Below are 18,361 nucleotides of genomic sequence, written 5' to 3' on the forward strand. Positions count from 1 at the left end.
AGAGACTCAGTTCTCTCTGGAGCCTTTCACACCTATGATTTTTCTGGTGTGTTCTGTATTTAGCAGAACAACTACCTGATTGCATTGATTGTTAATGATGATTTGGGAGCATTAGGCTGGTGGTTTTTTGGAACACGTGAAGTTGCTTTAAGAAGTCTTTGGAGAGGTGTTTTCACCATAAGTTGAAATTTTTCAGCTTTACGATTGACATAAATTAGGCTTTTCCTCATGGCCGCTTGAGGAAGATGTAACCAAAAACTGTTGCTGAGGTAGTGTGGTTTAGTATCAATCAGGTTGTTAAATTCACTGTGCGAGTCTTTATGTGTTACCAAACACCTCTTTCTAGTGCAGAATGAGCTGCTGAGTGTCAGTCTAGACCCAGGTTTGGGTCATCTTGTGACCAGCCTAGGAGTTGTGTTGAACCAGAGACCAAGGCTCTGTGTAAGCTGAAACTGTTCGATCTTCAGTCCTTTAACTGAAACTTGTTTCTGGGTTCGGTCTAGGTGCTTACCACACGGCTTGTGGGTGGGTTTATATTCTCATTTCTTATGTGGAATTTGAAAGGGATGGTTTGAGAAAACTATATAAAATAGGTTGCTAAGAGTTCTAGAGTAAGATCAGATACATCTATCTTTGCATTATTCGTTAGGCACATTTTTTTAGTTGGTTTCATTGATTTTTTTTCTGGCAGTTTAGATTTATGGTTGCTTTAATTTTAAAGCTGTTGCCATTACTGATAGAAATTCCTTGCTTTTGTTGATTTTAAGGGAAGACAGAAAAAAAAAAAAGGCCAAGGATTTTTCTGAAGTGCTATGAATCTTTCTAAGCAGGCACTCCTTGTCTCTGCTCACGTTCTTAAACAGCATGCAAAGCTGTTCAAGAAATGATGGCTCAGCTTATCTTCAAATAAAGAGAATCCTGATCTTTCCCTTTTGAGAATTAAGGAAGACTGAGAAGATTGAACATTCAAAAAAGTGATCAGATGAATGAAAACAGACCTGTGGAGGTAGGGATTTGTAGCTGATGCAGATTGTATTTGCCCATTAGAATTTGTTGGGGTATTCCAAAGGATTGAAAGCTTTTGTGAAAAGATCTTAAGCTGCTCTTTTAGTAATTTCCCTTATAAGATAGACACTTTGGGGGGGTATGTAGGAGGGAAGGCATGGGTTCTGTCATTATTTAAGGGAGAGGTTAAATGTTTAGATAAGAATCTTATCTAAACATCACTACACTTCAGAAGTTGTTAGTCTATTTTTATCATGTGTATTCCTAACATAGGACTGTGAAGGATCTGGTGGGATTCAAGCCATGCTCCTCCTTTTCCAGGGTGATAAGGCAGGGTGGCCCAGCTTTTTTAATTTAAAATCTGAGCTGACTTTGAGAAAGATGGAAACCCCCTGGTAACTGGATCTTCTTTTTGAAACTGGCCACGTGATGCTGTATGCTAACCGATGTTCTCATTTCTTGTCTTCTCTTACTAAATCTTGCATCTTACCCAGTCTTGCATCATGCCTTAGATAATGGACTTCTTGGGACTGGCACTGAGTACCTTCAAATAACACTGTTTCACTCTCGGTCTGAGCCTTTAGGTACTACATTAGTGCAGATACTGAAATTACACGTTCCTGTGATAATTGTACACCAGCTATCCTGTAATTTTCCGTGTTAGTCTTGTTGTTTTCTTGCTTTTGCTTGTATAACTTTGAACTCTAAACGATATTAAATCTGACTTAAGTAGCAATGAAGCTTATTTACTACCTAATATAGATAAACTACACTAGCAAGCCAATGGCACCTCTTGATGTTTTCCTCTGCTGAGGTGCATAGTCTATTAAAGTAGAACTTGAAAGTGCCAGAAGATAGTGGCCTTTGAGGAGAATAATGTAATTGTCCCCCCAAACATAAATGCTTAGGAAAAATGTTTGGAACTTTATCTCCTGAACTAGGAGTAGGCTACTGTTGTTGACTCTGCTTTGGCTGACTACAGGTAATGTTTCAGGTCACAGCCTGATGTGGTATTTTTATTTGTTCCTATAGACTCTATATTACAGATTGAAAGAGTTGCAATGAAGCTATTTAAGTCTACAATCTGTTCTCTAAGTGAAAGAGAAACTAGAGCTGCTCTTCATCGCTCCGGTTTATCATGCTCTGTGTTTTTACTGTTGGATTGACTTGGTAATTTAACACTTCTCAAAATACAAAGTGCCAGAGTATACTGTAGGGAGAATGGGATAGAAATTTGTTCAGTTCTGCTTTAGAAAAAACCCAACAAAACATTAAAGGCAGCATTTTCCAGGCAGCTCAGATCAGCTCTGATCTTGAAGAGAATACTTCTGCAAGTCTGTAATTTTGGGTGTTAAGATGTTCCAAGCTGTTACAGTATTTCAGATGTCAGTGTTTGAATTGTAAATAATGCTTGGGACTGCTGGGCATGCTGTTACTTGGGCACCTCCACAAACACACTCTGTAGATGTGTACGGTGAAGTTCTTAGGAAAAATGAAACTGTTGGCATAATCAAAATAGTTGCGTTGGCTAGTCAAATGGAGAGAAGTTCTGTTCTATTTTTGTCAGAGTGCTTTTAAGTTTAAAAAGCAGTAACTTCTGGAGGTGTTGTTTTTTTTAAGACCTGCTGCATAAGGGTATGCAGTCTGCAGGAAACTAAGCGCATGATCTTGTGTATTTAAATCTCAACAGTGGTTAAATGAGCACCAGGACTATGCCCAGACATGAAGTTTTCAAACTAATGAGTGCCTTAGTAGGCAAGTAGATTTCTATTTGATGCTGTTGTGTTTGAACTTCATAACATTTAATTCTTGCTATAACTGCAAACAGGAATGAAATCTCCTGTGTGAAATTAAATAATTATGGTACCATTGTTTGAACATAGACATGGGTTTGATATTTGGATGAGATGGATTGTTGAGTTTTGGCTTAAGGTAGTTAAGCTCTTATGATAGTGATTGGGAGAACTGGAGGCATTTTGAATTGTGTAGAGTGGAATGCTAAAATGATGAAATTGGGGCTTGAAAGATGCATTGCGAAAGTCAGTAGTCAGCTTGCTCTGGCATAATATTTGCCATTGGTGTAGAATTGAGATTAAACTGCCTGCCTAAGATCTGAGGCACAGAGCTTTGTGTACCTGAAATTAAAACTGGTTAAAACTCTATTTTGTGAACTGCAGAAGCGCAAAGGAAAGCTATGCTGGAGGCTCGTTTCAGAAGTTGAAACACTTCTGAGCCAGCAGTGTGTGCTTGCAGCCCAGAAAGCCAACCATGTCCTGGGCTGCATCAAAAGCAGCGTGACCAGCAGGTCAAAGGAGGTGATCCTGCCCCTCTACTCTGCTCTTGTGAGACCTCACTTGGAGTACTGTGTACAGTTCTGGTGTCCTCAACATAAAAAAGACATGGAGCTGCTGGAGCAGGTCCAGAGGAGGCCATAAGGATGATCAGGGGGCTGGAGCGCCTCCCGCATGAAGACAGGCTGAGAAAGTTGGGGCTGTTCAGCCTGGAGAGGAGAAGCTGCGTGGAGACCTCATAGCAGCCTTCCAGCGTCTGAAGGGGGTCTATAAGGATGCTGGAGAGGGACACTTCGTTAGGGACTGTAGTGGTAGGACAAGGGGCAATGGGTTCAAACTTAAACAGGGGAAGTTCAGGCTAGATATAAGGAAGAAGTTCTTCCCTGTGAGGGTGGTGAGGCGCTGGAATGGGTTGCCCAAGCAAGCTGTGAATGCTCCATCCCTGGCAGTGTTCAAGGCCAGGTTGGACAGAGCCTTGGGTGACATGGTTTATGCGACATGTCCCTGCCCATGGCAGGGGGGTTGGAACTAGATGATCTTAAGGTCCTTTCCAACACTAACTATTCTATGATTCTAAGTTAAATCACTGTCTGGAAAAATGATGGGAAGAGCAAGGAGGATCTGCCTCAGTGGATTTACACAAATGAGAATTTACAGACGCTTATACAGTAAATGTATGGAGGCCAAATTTTCCAATCCTCTGATCTGCCGCTTAATGTTAGGACAACACTGTGGCCTTTTTAGAAGTGTTTTTCACTCTAGAGGCTGAAATATTAAAAATTGGTGTGGAAACAAACTTCTAAACCAGTTTTACTTTAGTGGGAGCTACCTAAGAATGGATTAAATAATTGGAAGACTAAATATTGCTGAAACCGTTGCTGTTTCTGTAAGTCCTGTGAAAAAGTTCTCCGTTTCATTATTATAGATTGAGCGATGATCAATGTGTTGTAAAAGGCAGAAACCCCCCATGTCTAAAATGTCTTGTACAAACAGTGGTTTAACATCTAGGGGACAAAGATAAATATATGCAGGGGTTTAAAGCAGTTTTCCTAATTTCACTGTTATTCATTAGCTTACCTTTTTTTTTTTTTTTTTTTTTGGCATTCGACATCACAGCATTTTGAATACATTTAACATTTGTATTTCTGTCAGGTATAGGTGAGTGTTTCACTCATGTTTGTCTGGGGTGCCTTGATAGAGCTACGTTTTGAGTTGGATTTTCCTGAGTTGTGTGGCTCATTAGTCATCTTTTTTTGCAAGTAAAGCATGTGGTTGGGGAAGAGCAAAACTCAAAGCTGGAATTCTTCTATTTCCTGTAGGTTCAGGTGCAAGTCCATCCTAAACTTTCCTCTACTGAAGATGCATTGCAGTATGTGGAGGAGTTAATTCTCCAGTTGTTAAATATGTTGTGCCAAGCCCAACCAAGGAGTTTCCTGGATGTAGAGGTATAGAGAATAACTATTATAAATCTGTAATAATTTGAACTGTTACATGAAAAGTTAATACATGAATCATTTCACAATGTAAAAAGGAAAGCAGTAATTGCGTCTTTCTGTAGCAGAACCTTCTGCATAAAGCCTGTTGAGTTACCTAATATCTGATTTTCTTACCAATTGAATTTGTTGTTCAATGCACAGTAAAACTGTCTCTGAACTGTGTCACTGTATAATAGATGGTGAGTGTAGCTTGTGTATGTAAATCTGACTGGTTCCTTTCAGAAGGCCTTTTTTTCCCCACTGAGTGCATGCAAACTATAGCTGCTTAATCTGAGGCTCTGTGCTGTTCTCTCAGCAGTGATTTAGAGTGATATACACTCTGCTGTCCTGGAAAGTTGAACAAAAATAGTTCAGTTACTTTCTCAGAATGGGTTGAGGAACACTTTCCTCTGTATAGGAACCTCTTCTCTTACAATTGCCTTTTCAAAGATCTACATCTGTTGCTTGGAAAAGCAGCTTGGTGCTTGAGAAGAGGGCTTGATCTGAGAAGAGTTTCTCCATCTGAGAAGCAAATTCGTTAAGCTAAATGACTTAAGCTTCTAAGCCTATGAATATCTTGGTAGCCCTTTATGCTGAAGCATGACTTGAAGACTTTGGTGCCAAGCTATTGACTTTGTGTGGTGTGCCTGGTGGGGCTGTGCCTGTGCTGGGTTAGGTAACAAAACCAGATGCAACTTCCTCACATTCTGAAGAAAGTGGGCTAATGGGAAAAACCAAAACAACCCAGCAACAAAAAATCAAAACCCAATTAAAAAATAAAGGTAGTTGTCTCTGAGCTTACAATTCATTAATTTCATGCTTCCTCTTCTCTTATGAGCACTGACACCTCTGATGGTGTTCCAGTGTCCCCTTTAATGGCTGGCCTGTTTTGCAACATCATTCTGGTCTGGGAGCTCAAGAGACAAGAAGTTTGTAGAAGATTGTTTAATGCTGTGTTTTAAATAATTTTTTTTTTTTTTTTTTTTTTTTTTTTAACAAAAAATGACACACAGCATTGCATGGCAAGTCTGTGACGTCAGGACGAGAAATGCAAGAATTGGAGATGACCAAGCAACCTCAATTTACCCCCTTTGTGTTTATGCATAATGATGCTGTCTTTAATTATAGGGTCATACGCATTTATTATTCCCCCAGGACACTTTCATTGTTCAGTCAGCAGGCTGGACTATGTTAGGGGAGTGAATTGGTATTAGATAGTGAATGAGGCTCTTTTTATAGGACCTCTGCTTTCCTCTTGCAGAATTGTTTTGATGAGGGGAGAAAAAGAAAAGCCTGTACTTTGCAAAGATGGGCACCACCTTTATAGAATTGTATTCTGTCCCAGTTTTTTTTGTTAGAAAGTTTTTGTGTACTTTGTCCTGTACCAGATCATTGTAAGAGGTCATTAACTTCATCTTCCTCATTTCATGGTTGCTCAAACAGGGGTCATATTTACGTAAGTGAGCACTTGCAACTGAAACAGTCAGTAGGAACTGTGGTCTGAAAAATAAAATATGAAGTTATCAGAGAAATTAGATTTCTGGTGTCTGTGAACACCAGGGCTACCAAAAACAGGGAAGCTTTTGAACCTCTGGAGACCTGTGTGTGAGTTCCAGCAGGAGAGGGTAGGTGCCCTCAGTCACCCTGGCTGCTGGGAGGAGTAAATAAACTGGAGCATATGTGGTCCAACTGTAGACTATGAAACTGTTTTAAAATATGTGTGTGCTGTTGGACATATTTTTACCTAGTATATTCATTGCCATCATCAGAGCAGTTTGCACGTATACAGTCTGGCCTACGTGCTGATGGTAAAGGTGAAACAGAAAACTCATCTTATTCAGTGACCATTCTGTACAGGGAATAAAGCACTAGGAGAAAAGATAGTCATGTATTTAAATGCTGAATTACCAGGCAAGTGCACAAGGGGAGCAAATTGTGCCTGCAGTGGCAACTTTATTCTGGCATTTCTCAGCTTTTGAGCACTAGATTATTCTATAATAATGGTATTCTGATACAGCCTTATGAATGTAGTGAGCAGCATGTACTAAAATGATCAAATTTGCATGTGTTGTATAAGCTTTTATAGTTGAAATGCTAACATTAGTAAACATTCCCTTGTTAAGTAATAGAAAGTGATTTGATAATGTAATATTGCTAAGCTCATGCAGATTGTGGATTTACCCTTTAGTTGTGTTTTTTTAAGGATCGTGTTCAAAAAAGTTTTCCCCATCCTATTGACAAGTGGGCAATAGCTGATGCCCAGTCTGCTATTGAGAAGAGGAAACGAAGAAATCCGTTATCTCTCCCAGTAGAAAAAATCCATCCCTTATTAAAGGTAAGCAGTGGTGCAATCCTGCTTTTAGAATGCAATTAGAAGTTGATGCCTTTGTTTCATGTAATGTCTGTATGCTGCCTGAGATGTAAAGTACGGTTTTTGGGACAGTCATTGGCTATTGTCACTTCCACAGAGCAACACCTACAATGACACTTTCTTCTCCAGGCCTACAGACCACTGTGTTTCTTTTTCTAAAATGGACCGTGGGTATGTGGTGAATGTTTATTAAGTAGGGTCTTAAACTTACCTGGGTTTAGTTGTAACCTATGGTGTTTGTGTCATCGACTGAGTAACAGTGGAACATGTTTTGGTTTTTTTTTTTCCTTTCAGGAAGTTCTAGGCTACAAAATTGACCACCAAGTGTCTGTTTACATAGTGGCAGTATTAGAATACATTTCTGCAGACATCTTAAAATTGGTTGGGAATTACGTGCGGAATATAAGACATTATGAGATTACAAAACAAGATATTAAAGTGGCAATGTGTGCTGATAAGGTAAGCCTAGCTCTTGTTTCTCATGTTAACAGGAAACTTTAATTAAGCTTTGAGTGGACAATGTCTATTCCTTATCGAGTACATCAAGTGTTGTACCTTTGAAAGAACAAATTACTGCCATAAAACATAGTTCCAGTAATAAAGCAAAGCTACCAAAAAGCTAATTGAGCTTACAGAGCTGTTGCTTGTGCTTATTAATAGTTAAGTTTCTCTTCCGTTTGATATCACTTGCCTAATCTCAGCAATGTCTGAATGCTTTAAAAGTTACGGTTAAGCAGCACTAACTTAAAAATGTAACATTCCTAAGCTGTAATAGTGGAGCCTTTTTTGTAGCTTCAAAAAAGAAAGCTGAAATTAAGCTTGGGTGCTCTCCCAAAATAAATAAAGGCTGTGTTGCATGTGAAAAGTAATGTTTTGATGGTCCAGCATTTAAAAAGAAGCCCACACCTGCGTTAGTGTATCAGCCTAATCCTCCTTAGCAGTCCATATTTTTATCTGCAGGTAGTCTTTCTTGTAGCTTCAAAAGATTGATTGGATTCAGACAGGAATCCCCTCTCTTTCCAGCAGTTAATAGAACAAAGTCCCCTGTCTGTCTTTCAGGTGCCTTTGCATCCTCCCTTCTGTGGCCACCTCATTAGCATCTCAAGTTTTCCATTGTTTACAAAACAAAGCTTGAAGTTAATCCTTTAAGGGATGAGATTTAAGAATCTCTTCAAGTCTAGGGATTTTCAGGTTGATCACCTCTTTTCAGTATTTTGTCCTGGTCTATGTCAATATCTTTGGTTGTTTCAGTTAATGCCTTTATCTCTTCTTACTTGCTTTTTTTTTCATCATACTTTCTTCACCTTTCTTTACTCTCTCTCTGAAGATATCTGATGAGGTCTTGAAGAGTCAAATACTTCTCAGTCAGGTCAGGAGTCTTGGTCATTCTTGCCTTTGGGCATATCTGCCTGGGTCATTAGGGCAGGGTTTGAAGGTGTATGTTTGAATGTTTGTCATAGAATAATAGGAATAAGTGCTGTTGCTGCATGCTGCTTTATATCCTAGGAAAGGTGCAATTTAGTTGATTTAGAAACTTCTGTTACATTACGTTGGACGAACTCTTTGATATGTACAGAGAAGAAACTTTTAAAAGGCTCTAAACTTGTTGGTTTACTGCCGCTACGGAGCTAGCCATTGAAAGGTGCTCCCAAGGTGTTTTCTTTCCAGTTGCATTGAGAAAGTTCATAGTATGTTGTTTTCATTCCCATAGCATGTATTCTGCTTGTTTTTGTTTTTTGAAACAAAACAACTAGAGCAGTTTCTTGGCTCTGTGTGCCTTTTTTTTTTTTTTTGTTTTAATCTCAAGCACTTTCACACCTGCTTTTGTGCCATTCATCCATCTGGAAAATTTTGCCTTGTCTGCAAAAAACAAACTGCAATAAAATGCAAGCTGGGTTTTTTTCTCTATTTGCTCATGCTTTGTGTGGATTTCATAGTAGTAGGATATACACCTTGTGAATACAGCTTGTAACTTCTAGCTCAAGTACTTGTTAGAATTGCATCTGCAAAGTAGTTACAAGTGTTGGAGCCTCCTTGAATACCTGCAGTATTTCATGTAATTTCCTACAGTAGTGACCCAGTAATGTCCCATTCCCCAGGATCAGTTAGGTTTCTCTTTATAACCTGAGTTCCATGTACTGGCTTTGAAAGATGAATCACCTTCTGTTCTTAGAGCTTCAGAAGAAGACAGTCTTAATGCAAAATGTCCATTGTTCTGCTTTCAGAGAAGCTTAAGACCAGGGTGTGTAGCAGGGACCTTTGACTCACTAGGAGAAAGAACCTGCTGTTTGCCATTTTCCCTCCTCGCTAGACCTGTATATTTGTGTTAGGACAAGACCCGTGTGAAGAATGACTGCTCTAGGTAGGTGTGTTTCTTCCAGTATTCAAGTCTGATGAAGCTACCAGACGATCTCTTGAACTTACAGGTTGCCAAGTATTCTCTTGCAGAATAGTTAATTTGCCTAATATCAGTAGTCACAGCTTGGTTAAATGACACATCTTCTGGAGAAGTGCCAGTAACATGCTATGAAGAATGAAGGATTACTGTAAATACCAGGGTAAATGCCATGTTTGTTGTGGCTCGTTCAGAAGTTTAATTCTTGGTCTCCAGTTCTATAATTACTTTGAAAAAGCACTTCTTATTCTGTTTTCTGTCATTTTAAAACTTCTAGTTCACGTTTAATGTGTTAGCCTTCCTTCCTACAGCTCTCAGAAGAGTATTTACAGCTTTGATCCTGCAGTCTTTTCCTCAGTCTTGTCAATGATTGACAGCAGTCATGTCAGTCTCTGCAGTAAGGCAGAGAGGTTCCAAAGGCATAGGTTTCCATGGCTTTGCCTCCATTTGTTTGGGAAGGAGGCTGGCAAGCAGTTCTTCAGTTCTCATGTGTTTTGAAGTTCACATGTATTGTTTGATACAATTCATGACTTTATGGAAGGGATGTAGCTCTGGGCAGCAGGTTTGCTTGTAAATACTGTCCCATCTATCCTAGGACAAAGTCATCTTGTATGTTGAACTACATCTTATACTGGCTGCTTGTTAAGATTTGCTACATCATCATAGATTGATTGTGGACCGTCTTTAGGTTTTCTTTCTGCTAAACGTACTTCAAATTAGGATGCATTTTAATAATTTGCAGTTTAGCTTTAAAATATTCTTTGAGTATCGTGGAAACAACCCAAAGCGTGATTTCTGTTTGCCACTTCCCTAAGTCTTTTTAATTCTGGCTCAGATACTGTGTTTGGAAGAAGTGTTCAGTGATCCACTTTTCTCAAAGTTCAAATTATTGATTGCTTGTGTTTGGTAAGCCTTGGCTTGGGTATGAACTGGGACCTCTGGTAGCTGAGGTCCTTTTATCTATGTAGTTCTGCAATGTGACTGCCACCTTTTCTGAGGCTGGTGCCCTTCCTTGAATGTCTCAACAAGAGAACTCAAGAGTTATTAAGGACAGAAACCAGGCCACACTGTATGTATGGGTAGGCCAGTGTTGTTCACAGATAGATTACAGGGTTTTGGGTATGATCATGTGTGACTTACTGTTAAAGCTAAAGCTGAAAAGCCAAAATGCATACACTTTCTGACTTCAGATACTATATTCTGATATATATATATACACATATGTATATATACTTCAGATCATGCATGGCTAATTCAGAGTAATAGAATACAGCTAAATGTGTCTGTATACTTCGCAGTCTTAAAATTGTAATTGATTTTAGGACCACATTCTTGGAGAGATGCCTGGATTGGTCTGACTGCAAATAATGACTTGCAAATTTGTAGCAATGAATATTGCTTTTGCAAATGCTCAAGCAAGTACAGAACGATAATATGTAAATCTTACTGCTGATCAGCCTGACTTCATGCGAAGAATAGATTTCATTAACTAGTAACTTACTGGTAGATCTTGAAAAGAAGTTGTTCTCACTTTGTGGATTTCCCTGTCTTTGCTACTTAGGTATTAATGGATATGTTCCATCAAGATGTAGAAGATTTAAGTGCACTAACTTTATCTGATGAGGAACCTTCCACCTCAGGGGAGCAAACCTATTATGACCTAGTGAAGTCGTTTATGGCAGAGGTTCGACAATATATAAGGGAACTAAATCTCATTATCAGAGTTTTTAGAGAGCCATATGCCTCCAACTCCAAATTATTTTCATCTCATGTAAGTATTGTACAAACCATAAACAAGAAACTCCCTATTACAGTATCTGTAAATCTAGATAAACATTTCTGAATGTTGAAACTTAACTGAACTTAAGTTGTTGTACAGTTTAACATATCACTAGTAAAAGAAGCACCTGTCTCAAGGTCCGAAATGGAAATAGTAAAGGAGCACTTGTGGGGAAGCATGGGTTTTGTAGAACTGTGGAAGAAACCACCCAATTTAGTGTATTCACTTTCAGGCCTGTAATTTTTGTTGTCTTTTTTTGCCATATTTGATTTGTTGTAACTTTTTATATATTTATAAATATGTGTAGTTGTTACTTTAAAAATAAATTATGTAGAAATTATATAATAAAATATATTATAAAATCTTGTTCTATAATTTTAAGGAAGTGCTTGACTTTCATATCATAACAGAGTAGCTTTGCACGTAACATTCTTCCTCTTAGAAATTGTGTCCAATTCCCTGTTGAATTTTGTCTGGTTCTGTTGCTTTTTGCAGGATGTGGAAAATATATTTAGTCGTATATCAGACATACATGAACTTAGTGTGAAGTTATTGGGCCATATAGAAGACACCGTTGAAATGACAGATGAAGGTAGTCCTCATCCCCTAGTAGGCAGCTGTTTTGAAGACATGGCCGAGGTAAGAAAATATTTTGTGGGGTTTTGGGTTTGTTTGGGGGGGTTTTTTGTTTTTTTGGGGTTTTTTTGGTTTTTTGCTATTTATGTATTTTAATGACTTGCACCGAGGTGCTAAGTGGGTCTCTGTTGTAGCTGCTTTTGTTTAGGTTAAGATTTCTTCTTCCAGCTCCACCATGATGAATAAGACTGCCCGTTTTTGAGAGTGCTTTTACATTTTAGTCTCTAAACTTCAGGTTTTATAGAGCTGTTTAAAATTTAGAGAGCATGGGGAGAAAAAATACCCCAAACACCAGAAACAGAGATATCCTGTAAATCAGCTGTAGACTAGGATTGCTGTGGAAAGAAGATGGGACAAGGGCTTCTTTGCCAACAGGCTTGCTGAGCTGGTGAGGAAGGTTTATGAACTGGGCTCAGTAGTGTATGGAGACCAAAGCTTGCAGATTGAAGAATTGAGAGGAGAAGGGGATGTACTTAATGGAAAGCATGACAACAAAGGCTCTTCCACCTTCTTCCTGAGAAGGTGGGATGGCCAAAGGCTAATCTGAAATCTCTGTTTCCCAAGGGTATGTGTTCATGTACAGATAATAGGATCTGGGAGTATGTGCACAGTTTCAGAGTTGTCATGTGGCTGGAATTAGTGATGTGGCAGGAAGGGTTGCATAATGGAGGGCTGTATGAACAAATACAGGTACTCAAGAAGGACAGGTGGGAAAGATGAGGCCAAGAGGCTTAACAGAACGTCGGCTCTAATACATGGAGCTCTGTTACAGAATGAATGGTGAGCTGGTTGAATACTTAAGGATCAGAATTGGAGAAGGCCACCAAAGGGCATGTTGTGGTCAAGCTTCTGCAAAGAATGTCCTACTTGCTTAGAAAGCCTTCTCTAAGCAAGCAGGAGTCATCTCTTTATTGCAGGCCCTGCTTCTCAGGGAGAATAACCTTCATGACATTTGGGTGGACAATTTGCTGTTGTTTGGGTAATCCAGAAGATTTCTGGAAGGCACTGTGGCACTTCTTGTGGCATATGCTGATGGGCCAACTAAGAAGAGTGCTATACTTGACCTCTTTCCCAAAAACAAGGAAGAACTGACAGGAACATCATAGCTAATGGCAGGTTTAGCAGAAAGGTAGGAGAGATAGAGTTTTAAGGTCCTGCGAAAAGTGCAGGAGATAAACAGACTGAAGACCCTGGTCTGTGGGAGAGTAGACTTATCTGGGAGGGCAGGATCACATTGGTGGCTACCAATGTGAGGGTAGAAGGGGCTCAGGAGAACTGGTTTATTTTCAAAGGCAGTGTGAGCAAATCACAGGGAATATGCCTTCCCAGTCCCTAAGGAAAAGGGTAGGTGTAGCAGGAGGCAAGGACAAGTGCAGTTTGGAGTTTCCTGTTTAACCAAACTCAGGCCTCTCACTACAAGAAAGACATTGAGGTGCTGGAGCGCATCCAAAGAAGATTAGCAAAGCTGGTGGAGGGTCTAGAGAGTAAGTCCTGTGAGGAGCGGCTGAGGGAACTGAGCTTGTTTATGCTGGAGAAAAGGAGGTTGAGGGGTCTTTATTGCTCTCTCCAACTACCTGAAGGGAGGTTGTAATGAGGCGGGTATTGGTCTCTTCTCCCAAGTAGCAAGTGATAAGACAAGAGGAAATAGCCTCAAGATGCATCAAGGGAGGTTTAGACCGGATATTAGGAAAAAAATTCTTCACCAGATGGGTTTTCAAACATTGGAACAGGCTGTCCCGGGAAGTGTTTGAGTCGCTATTCCTGGAGGTACTTAAAAGAATTGTAGACATGATGCTTAGGGATGTGGTTTAATTGTGAGGAATATGAAGCAAAGCAAGAAGGGTTTGTATAGGTAAAATAGCATGAAAAAGATGATGGTAGAAAGCATGGGTATCTTGCTCATGGGGTGAGAGGCTGTGCGCTGGAAGACATGGAATGGACTAAGGTACTCCAGTCTCCTTTGCCTGGCTTTTGCTGGCAAGATGTGCTTCTAGGGATCTGCAATGAGAACAACTAAACACTGGAACAGGCTGCACAGAGAGGTTTTGGTGCCTCTCTTCTTGGAGGTACCTGGAATTCAACTGGTTGAATCAATTGGTTGAGCAATCTCAGCTAGTTTTGATGCTGGATTTGGCTTTGACCCTGAGCAAACTGTGGACTTCCAGAGATCTCTTCAAGACTGAATTATTCTATGAGTCTGTGCACATAAAAGTGTTGAATCTTCTGTATAGGTATTTTGGAAAAAGTATGCAGGAAAGTCTCTCCTATGTAAAGTATGTATTTTCTTTAAGAAATACAAAGTTTAGATATGAAATCAGCTTTGTAAAATTAATTTGTATTTCTTCTTAGGAATTAGCATTTGATCCATATGAATCATATGCACAAGATATTTTGCGACCTGGTTTTCATGATCATTTTCTAAGTCAGTTATCAAAGCCAGGAGCAGCATTTTATTTACAGGTAACTCTCTTTTAAGTAAGCCATATTATTGATATTACTATTTTAATTACATTGTATAATGGTTTCAATGCATTTATTGTTTTAAGACTGAAACTTATTCTGTTTCTAGTCAATAGGTGAAGGCTTTAAAGAAGCTGTTCAGTATGTTCTACCCCGGCTGCTCCTTGCCCCTGTTTACCACTGTCTTCATTACTTTGAACTGCTAAAAGTAAGAACGTTGTGTCATCTGATGTTTTTTTGGGGTTTTTTTTCATAATTCCTACTGTTGGATACCAGAGTTTTGTGTGCTCAGTTGGGTGTAAAGCCTTTTACTAGACTATAAATAGTAAAACTGAATGGATGAAGGAAAAGCAGGTTGTATGCTCTGGTGTGTGCTATAACTAACTGAATATCAGCTTGTAATTTTATCGAAGTTTTAGAGCAGCTAATGATTTGTGTTGAATAAGAATAGGACTATTAATTTAGCAAGCAACGGAGATCTAGGTAGTCATACTTTTGGAATGATTGTTTCAACAGTGGTAAGAGATAATGGCAAATGGCTGTATTACAGAAAATGTCCAAGGCTTTCTCAAGCTGTTACTTTGTAAATTTACAATCATGGTAAGATTTCCATTCAGGCTCATTTTCATAAAAGCTTTGGTGTTCTTGCAGTGCACATCCCATGGTGGTTGTAAAGGTGATAGCCTTCCTTCAAAGGGAAGGCTTGATTGATATATATGCTGCTTGGGCTTTTTGTAATGAGAACTCTCATCAGTAGGGTAACAGTAAAAACTGTAATAGACATGTAAAGAAAATAGCTACAGAATGTTTTTCTGGGGCATTTATCAATTAGCATTGAATAATGATCTTTAAGGAGTGTAGAGCATTTTGAAGAAAAATTTCAACTAGAATCTTCATTTGGACTTAATGGAAATTCATAAAGGGATACATGTCCCAGACTTAACTACTTTGGGAGATTTGGATCAGAAGTAAAAAATATCTCTGCTCTTTTGAAGAAATCTGTTTCTCCTGATTGTTAGCTTGTCTTGGGATAACCAGTAGTTAGGTCATCTTTGAGTCTAAGCGTCTACAATCTTAACACTGTTTTTGCTGATTTAGATCTACATGCATAGCTTTGGCACGTAGCTCATCTTGTATAACGTGCTGCTTTTGAATTTTGAAACATGTGCTTGGTCTGTTTGTCTGGCTCATGGGTTTGGTCTCACTTTTCAGACATCTTTAACATATTAAGCATTTCCTTTGATGACAGTCCATTGGAAGGGAGGTACGATACAGCTTGTCTACATTTTGTATGATAAAGACCTGCACAGCCATGAGGTTTCTCTGCTCATGCTTTTATCGCCCAGTCTCAAAATGCAGTACCTAGTGGCTTTGCAGACTTCAATGTGAAAATGGTGGTTTCCTATGTAATAGACAAATCATGAAGGATTGATGTCGTCTGATACAGAGGCATTCTGCGTTGCTTCTTGCCATTGGTAATATTAGTGGGGGAAGGAGGGCATGTGTGCTTACAGAAATAGGGAGCAGCTGATGTTCCCCTTTTTTAGGGCAAACTGGTGTCTAAGCTAAGCCCACCTACAGAAGGTTGTCAATCTTTTTGCAACTCCTGACCTATGCCTTATGTAAAATTTTTGTCTTTTCACATTCGTGCTCTACACCCACCCACCTTCCACCCTGAGTTGAATAAATCTGATACTGTTGGGTCGTATTTTGTTCTGTATATGATAACCTTGCAGGTTTTCTTCACACTGTGTTGCTTATCTCACATTTTAGCAAGACACCCATCACCATTCTGTCAGATATGTGATATGTGTAGTAGACAGTAATGGATAATACCGCATGCAGAGAGGGAGAGAGTAGCTCTCATGGCAGTAGCTTCATCTGTCAATTAGTACATACACATGCACACAGCATCTGAATCCCTCCCTCAAGTAGTCTCTGTTGGCAATAACATTTTCTTTTTCTTTCCTATACCTGGAATCTTCAGACAGATTCCAGGTTGGATATACTTAGAGATGTCCTGATGAAAAGGTATGGGTGGAATTATTTAGTCATATAATCCTGACAATTTCACTAATGCAAGGTTGTATTGAATACTTCTGTGTGGTAAGAGACCTGATTAGTTATTGCAGGCGTATCTATTAATAACCAAGTTTAAAATGCTATGAAAATGGATCTCTTGGTATGAAGAAGCAAAATGTTGGCAAAGTACTATATGGAAAAACCCATTTTATTTCTCTTGAATATAGATAAACTTAAGGATAAACAGGTTAGCAGGTTTTTTTGAGCTATGTTGTGAAATCTTGCATACTTCGAAGTTACCTACTTAAAGTGCATCTCAGAGTTACCTTCTAATTATGCAGAGTACAAAAAAAAAGTTAATTTCTATCCAGTGATCGTTATCCTTTTTAGAAACTAAAGCCATCCTGAAGTTTGGCAGGGCATCAGGAATGTGCAAATACATACTCTATTTTTAGCTGAAGCTCCTTGCTGTAACTTTGTTGGAAAATTAGCATATGCTAAAGGGCAGTGTTTTCCTTCAACCAAACCTGAAAATCCCCAATCTTTTATGTAGGAAACTAACTATATAATATAGCTGCTTCATGTGAGATTGTGCTTTTCTGCAAACTGGCAGATAACGTGAATGGGCTTTTCTGAATCATAGAATTCTGTGAATAGAAATGTGGACTCTTAAGTGCAAGGTAGGGTGGTGTAAATAGTGCAGTTATTTATGACTGAGTAATTGAAGGAAGAAGTTTGTAAAACTTGAACTGAGCACTGTTTTGGATGCTGCAAATCTGTGTGCATGTGTGATACTCTTTATTTTCTTTGGGTAAATAGAAGATTATTTTAAAATTCCTTGTTTTCAAAGTAGGAATGGCCCAAATCATCTATAAACTCTGCTTAGATAAAATAATGTATTCCAGAAAACAGGAAAGCTAGATAGGTTTTTTGTTTGCTCATTTTTTTTAAACCCAAATGCGGACTTGGCTCCCGTGACTTCTGAATGGAAACTTCTTGTCTATTTACAAATACTTTTTAGTTGGATTTCTAGCTGCTATAATCTGTAATTGTCAGGACCCTTTCATTTCACAACAGCATCTACTGTGTTTTATTTACTTTTCCAAAATTTGGTCTTAGATGATAAATAACTTGCCAGTTTTTACTGACTGGCAGTTCAGCTCAAGTAGAAATACTCCTCAGTTAAACTTTTTTTTGTCTTTCCCTATGCTAATGTAACTTAAAATAAATAAAATCTGGTTTGGCAAGATCTTCCAAGACAAGAAACCACCCTTTTCCTGACCTGATGGTATTAAATTTATGTGTTGCTGGAGAAGGCACAGGGTGGTGAAATGTTAGTAGTTTAGGACTGGAGTATCTTTAGGTTGATCCTGTAAGTCTCTTGCTGTGAGCTGCGTTGGGCAACACATCCCAGACTATTTTGGGCTTTGACCTTGCTTTGATTCAGCCAGGCTTGTGATCCAGAGTATAACAAATTTAATGCAACTGGCTTGTGATACCCTCTGTCCAAGGTGGAGAATCACCAGGTTTTAATTAGTGAACTTTGGCACTCTGCAAAGTTTTTATGAGATGTTATAGATTGTCTCAAAACACTGTTTTTGTTCCTTGTGTTTAGTACAGGCACTGTAATTAACAGATTCTCTTGCTTCAGTCAATCCTTAGTCTCCTTCAATTAATATTAAAACCAGAAAATCACAGATTCAGACTAGCTATGAATTATTTTAAGAAAGTATTTGCTTAGTGTCAACAAAGGATTTTATTTGCTAAAATCACTGTCTGGTGTGCTTGTGCTTCTTTCCAAACAGTAACTTGCATGTACCATACTGTTCTGAAGTAAAAGCACAAGTATTATTGTTTTATATGGCTTGTACTTGTAACTGCAGATGAGGATGACTTTTTTTTTTTTTCTTTTACATCCACTAGAGA

At 38.8% G+C, this 18,361-nt stretch overlaps 1 protein-coding gene across 5 annotated transcripts in view; it reads left to right on the top strand.

The window, feature by feature from the left end:
- SOS1 (SOS Ras/Rac guanine nucleotide exchange factor 1) overlaps positions 1 to 18,361 on the top strand; it is a 52,722-nt gene that overhangs the window by 5,420 nt on the left and 28,941 nt on the right. For 2 of the 5 annotated variants that reach the window (XM_030490694.1, XM_030490695.1), the window contains exons 2-8: positions 4,616 to 4,741; positions 6,975 to 7,106; positions 7,437 to 7,601; positions 11,099 to 11,308; positions 11,813 to 11,956; positions 14,303 to 14,413; positions 14,523 to 14,621. In XM_030490694.1, the coding sequence (XP_030346554.1) occupies positions 4,616 to 4,741; positions 6,975 to 7,106; positions 7,437 to 7,601; positions 11,099 to 11,308; positions 11,813 to 11,956; positions 14,303 to 14,413; positions 14,523 to 14,621 (987 nt within the window). Of the gene's footprint in view, positions 1 to 4,615; positions 4,742 to 5,759; positions 6,173 to 6,974; positions 7,107 to 7,436; positions 7,602 to 11,098; positions 11,309 to 11,812; positions 11,957 to 14,302; positions 14,414 to 14,522; positions 14,622 to 18,361 lie in introns of those variants that run through there. The other 3 variants (XM_030490699.1, XM_030490697.1, XM_030490698.1) reach the window with 3 other exon arrangements.

This window comes from Strigops habroptila, chromosome 6 (assembly GCF_004027225.2).
Source record: "Strigops habroptila isolate Jane chromosome 6, bStrHab1.2.pri, whole genome shotgun sequence".
Lineage (NCBI taxonomy): Eukaryota > Metazoa > Chordata > Aves > Psittaciformes > Psittacidae > Strigops > Strigops habroptila.